Genomic DNA, 6,000 nt, shown 5'->3' with positions numbered 1-6,000 from the left:
TTTAATTGTATGGAAATCTGCACGAGTTAAATAAAAAGTCATATTTAGTTTTCATGTTAACTAATCATAATATCTTTCTCGTGATAAATAATCTTTCTTGTAGTAGAAAGAAAGGCTTTTCTTCATTTGCTTATTCCGTCTAACTATCTTTTTTATTACTAATATTAATCTTTAACATTTATTTCTCAAGCCAAAGACTAAAGGCATAATTGTCTATTAGAGTTTAGTAATAAATACACCCTGTAATTGCCTCCTATACCTAACTGCAAAAGGTTTAAGGTCTGCCTGTTCCTTATCCACTACAAAGTAGAAACAATTGCATATTAGGGTCTTTAGCTATGACTGAGTTTTAAAATCGGTTCGAACATTTCAATAAAAAATAGACAGACACGCATCTTACTACTTTAAGTTCATCAATTAAAGAAAACAATTATTATATACTCTATAGTATATTGTACATACATCAAATCAATATGAGTAGCGTTAAAAAATCCATACAGCAAACAATAAAAATAATACAGTAGTAAAACAAAAAATAACTAGAGTAGATAAATAAAAAAAATCCGCAAAATAATAATGAATAGGTAGATAGTACATAATATTTAATTTTATTTTAAACGATAACGTTAACAAAATTGTCAAAGGCTTCATTTTGTCTTTCTTACTTTCTGAATCTTTTTTTGTAACTGGATTTAAAATGACAATTATTTAGTGTAGAATAATTCAAAATTTCCCAAAATAAAAATCTGGGAAAAATATACTTAATAAATATAAAAACACAGTGTCAGATGATTTGAAAACGCAAAATTCACTAAAAATATAAATGTAGTACAACAAATATCAACTTAGTAATAATAAGAATAATAAAAATACAATTGATTTAAACTTTTTGTAAATAATATGCTCTTTATATATGTGCAATTTTAATAAAATTGACTCTATATAAAGAAATTAAAATAATATGGTAAACATAAATAAAAATAATACATATAATGCATAAAAAAATCTTGGGTAATAAACCTTAAAATAAAAGTGGACTGCATGTACCCCCCCCCCCAAAAAAAAAAAACCCTCCTAATTGTAGTTATTTAGGTCCAATCTAACAGTCGTAGGTCATACCTTACGGAAAGCAATCGATGTAGAATATCTTTTGATTTTAAGACAAGGAAAAAATTGTGTTTAATTTAGCTTGCTAACATGGAACTCGTTGTTTATTAGTCAGTTCGTTCATCCAGTAGGAGGGGAGGGGATAAAGTAAATAGGTGGAAATGAGGAATTGTTATTTTCGCCCGTTGCAAGTTAAAATATATTCACTCGAAAAGCTATAATAATCATCTTTCGTTGGACTACCATTTTCATAATTTCCCAAAAAAAAACTTTAAATTTTTGCGGGTGGTGGTGGATTTCATGTGGTCCCTTTTCCAAATAAAAGGAATATTCCCAAGTAAATATTGTGCTAATAATACCCAACAATTTTTAACAAGAGTTGATGATCAAAATATTCTTACGTGTAAAAACTCTTTCTCGTATTCATTCGAATCCGGTGGACAGGAACCGGTTCTCATCCATACGAAAGAAATATGTCTAGCATCGTATTATATCCAGCTTTCTACGAATATAAAAATCTACAATCATAAGATTAAAACCAGTTTTTATAGCCAGTGCCTTTGGCACCTCGGGGCTAAAAAAAACTAGTTTAAATCTCATTATTGTACATTCTATATCCGCGGAAAGCCGTTTATAATACGATGCGAGAAATAACTATTAAATGATTAATGGAAAATACACAAAGTTAAGTCATTTTTAAGTCATCAACTCTTTGTTAAATTATGTCCAACAAATGCCAAAAGAAAACAAGATACATAATTCATGTTCCCATTTAATTAAAATCTAACAAAGTTACAATGTAATAAATTTACAGTATATCATAAACGAATATTTTAAACCTAAATAAAAATTTCTTTTCTATTTACAGTATTAAATAAGAATCAAATATTTCATGAAAATTAACCATGATCGGGGGAATTGCTTTTAAATATTTCAATAAAAAATTATCATAAACTATTTTTAAAATGCATATTGCTTAAATATTACACTTTGGTTGAAATATTAGGTTGGTATTTATGACTAAATAAATTAGATTTTTTACCTAAAATGACTCAATCTTATTACAACTATAAATACTTAATAATATTGCTATGATAATGTTAAAAATAAGGCAAATGTGGACTAGGATATTATTAAAGGTCATCAATAAGGGGAATTTATCACTTTATATGTCAAAATTTTAAATTATTTCATAACAAAATAAATTGCGACATACTTGGTAAGAAACTTGCCCATATTCTTCAGTTATTAATCTCAAATATTGCTTGTAGCTATTGGTTAAATATGCTTAATTGAAGGGACATTCCTTCATTTAGTTTTAGGCGCATTGCATCTTTTATATTTTTTATTATCATGAAAAATTATATTAAAATAATAATTTAATGTCCCTTCAATCTTATTAGAGAGGCACCTTTGGAGTTAAGATTATTTTATAATTTGAACTATACAAATAAGGTAAAATAAATATTAAGTTTTCTATTATATATTTTAAATTGAGTAGAGTAATATTTGAATTGTTACTATAATTAGAATATTATTATGTACAACATTGCCACACATAACAGCTGCCTATTCTAGAGTAGGCCCTGCTTAAGAATTATAGGCGCTAAATATAACAGAAAATATTTTCAATTCATTTAAAACATATAAAAGCCATTTTTTCCAATGATATGCTAAAAACACCGAGCCCTAAAAATCACGTGATTAACGAATAAAAAATAATGCGCTTAACATTAACAAATGCTATCAAACAAAACTTTTTCATCTATTCTAACATTAATTATTCTAAAAATAAAAGAAACAATGCCGCTATTAATTAGAAAAAAGCTAAGATAATCCAAGGCAAGCTTATGCAACAAAAAGTCTAAAAAAACGTAGCACAAGTTACAATGAGAAGCACTTATGGAAATGGTTCAACAAACCTAAGACGACATTTAACATGCAACATTTCGCAAAACCGCAGAATTAGATTTTCCCGCCTTTTGGAAATTTTTATTTAAAACGGGTGTAATTTGAGACATTGTTGATCTAATTTTTACCTAAATACAACCCTGATAGAATTAATGACAATTCTTTTTCGCTCTTTTTTTTCAATCACAGAAAATTTAATATGAAACTACATTACAATTGCTTTAGAAAGGATATAATATAGGCATAGAGTTTTTCTTTCTGTTTTAAATTTAAATAGAGCTTTGTTAATTTCATAAGGAATTAAATTTCTCTATTGAAATAAGGCCTACAGTAAATATTTATTAGGTAAATCCAAAATATCTAATTATGCTTTTCTTTAAAGTAAGACATTTTTCAGTGATGATAATTACCATTTACATAAATATGTTATAATTAGGTATGTAATTTATCTAAAACTTACTCTTTTCGGCACATATAAATTTAATTTAACTACAATTCATAATGCATTTGATGTACATAGTACACCTTACAATTATTTTAAATTATCATAAAATATTCCGCAAAATAATTCATTTTACTTGGTTGCAAATTTCAAAGCATTTTATTTAATTTTTTTTAGAGTAAATTAATATGGATATTCTTTCTTTGTGTTATAATTCATATAATTGAGTTTTAAAACTGGTTCAAAAGAAGCTATATTCTTTGACTACTCAGTATTACAATACCATTTTATTGTTGGAGTTTAAAAATCATTATTAATTAATGTTACCAAACTATTTGACAACTTCTAGCAAGTATCTTTTTTTAGCAGAGCATTTAATGCAATTCAGAGTGTTTTTTTTTATAGCACAATGAGTACTTTTTGCTGTTATTATGCATGTTATTATTATGTTTTTTCGTTATTATGCATAGAAATATGGTTATCCCTCGCCCTAGATATCAATGTGATCTGTAGCAAGCCCCGTTGTGTTGACTCCTGAGGGGGCGTGGAACTTGCCCAGGGGAATGACATTGCGCCTTTGCTCGGATATGTTCTTCATCTCGGCCTTCAACTTGAGGAGGATGGCCTTGGAGTGGTGGCGCTCTGTGCTGGCCTGGTTTCCGTTCTTCAGGGTAAGAGCTGAAAAAATATTTCGAAATCTTTCATTTTTGTTTACGAGGACTCTAGGGGCTATTGAGGTGCAAATCGTTCCATCTATTTACAATTGTAGAATTTTTTATAGGTGGGTTCATTTTTCCAGGGGCGATTTCTCATGGGAGGGTGGTGATACCCTACAACAAATAGATACAAACCTTCCAGACTTATGAGAAGCTACATTGTAAAGGAGAACCATATCGTTACAGAGATCCTTCGCTCCAGACAAATATAGCTTACTACTTTAATTTGATGGTACACATACAGAGCTGAGTAAATAGCTGTACTTAATAGCCAAAAAGATAATAGTATCAAAGTATCTTTAACACAATTTAATTATCTTTAATTAGAACAGTCTAAAAATCTTACCAATTACTTCTTGTTGATTTTGTTTCTTTTTATTCAGAATATTTCTGCGGTTTCCATACAACCTAAAAAATTAAGTTATTATACCTTGATGCTAAACGTTCGAAATCTTGCAAACCATAAATTTTGCCTTTGAGTTGAGACATAAAATTGTAGTTTTGTAGTTTTATCAAACTCCACTAAAAGAAATAGTTTCATGAAATGCATTTAAGAAAAGTGATCCATTAAATGTTACAGTAGAATATATTCAATTAACTAATATAGGTTAGATATTAATATGAATTTTTAATATTAATCTACTAAATTTTTCATTCATAAACCAATAGAAATAGAAGAATAGAAGCATATTCTGAACCCTTTTTTCGTCAAATCTAAGAAGGAACATTTCTAGCAGACAAAGGCATTGTTTACTTTCGACTCAAGCTGATGTGGATTCTTAAGAAATTATAGACTCGCTACTCGATAGTGAGGCAAAATTATTTTTGTGAAAAATCATCCAAAAGCACATTAAAAATCTACAAAAATTAAACAAAATCATATGTTAATAACCCTTTAAGATTTTATTTAATTTTTGTAAAATTTTTTATTCTATTTTGGAGGATTTTTCACAAAAAAATAATTTTGCCTCACCAGCGAGTAGCCAGCCTAGCTTTTTTTTAAGAATCCACCTCGTTACTAAGCTTTCTAATTTAAACGAAATTTTTGGGCAATTAATTCTGATTCCGCAAAGCTTTCTACTAAGAAAATATACTGTTTACAGCTGACTTTTATCTAAGTGTGAAATGAAAAAAACATGCATTCGTAACAAGATGTGTACAAACTTTCAACCAATGAAATTAAATGTATGCACCGATGCGATTCTCCTATTGGCTCAATCAGACATTCCCTCTCTTTCTTAGTACCTTTATTCATAAACCCAAGTCCTTTTGTACCTTCATTGTTTGTTTGAAAATGTCTAATTACTAGGTAGATAATATATCTATTATCAATGGATATCTTGTACGTACCATATATCTAATAAAAAAAATTTTTCACTGCGTTCTATGATTCTATGCTGTCTTCTTACCTTAAAAGACTGCCCCAATTTGTAATATTTGGATGTAGGACTTGCAGCAGCTTTTGAGCCGCCAGCTGCTTCCCATCTTTCTTGTTTTTACAGATCACGCTCACCTAGATCATAGATTTTAGCATCTTTTGTAACTAAATATTCAAAGTTGACGATTCAAATAGCTTGCCTTAAACAATTTATGACTTCTTTATAACTACTTTAACAAGAATGCTGCATCCATATTGGTAGCAAAGCAAAAAAAATCATGCTTTAATATATGGACAAGAAGATTAAAAGATCATTTGTTAAGTAGAATTGATTTATTGGAGAAAAAATCACGACACCTTTCTCACGTACTTAGGTATTTCAATATTTAAATTTTGTAACATGCAGGACAGACCGACGGACAAAAAAAAACTAAAAAATTACATAC

The 6,000-nt window shown here is 28.5% G+C and overlaps 1 protein-coding gene across 8 annotated transcripts in view; it reads right to left on the bottom strand.

Moving 5' to 3' along the window:
• Positions 1-433: 433 nt before the first annotated feature.
• Positions 434-6,000, bottom strand: part of pasha (microprocessor complex subunit partner of drosha) — a 24,649-nt gene continuing 19,082 nt past the window's right edge. For 4 of the 8 annotated variants that reach the window (XM_080154161.1, XM_080154165.1, XM_080154163.1 and 1 more), the window contains exons 29-31: positions 5,586-5,689; positions 4,523-4,584; positions 434-4,138 (exon numbers count right to left, since the gene is read on the bottom strand). In XM_080154161.1, the coding sequence (XP_080010287.1) occupies positions 3,951-4,138; positions 4,523-4,584; positions 5,586-5,689 (354 nt within the window). In that variant the 3' untranslated portion in view covers positions 434-3,950. The remainder of the gene's footprint in view (positions 4,139-4,522; positions 4,585-5,585; positions 5,690-6,000) is intronic. The other 4 variants (XR_013877729.1, XR_013877730.1, XR_013877731.1 and 1 more) reach the window with 4 other exon arrangements.

Source organism: Acartia tonsa, chromosome 3 (assembly GCF_053477335.1).
Source record: "Acartia tonsa isolate MP-2025a chromosome 3, ASM5347733v1, whole genome shotgun sequence".
Classification (NCBI taxonomy): Eukaryota; Metazoa; Arthropoda; class Copepoda; order Calanoida; family Acartiidae; genus Acartia; species Acartia tonsa.
Note: the sequence above shows the minus strand (reverse complement) of the source record. Positions and strands in the feature narration are given on the sequence as shown.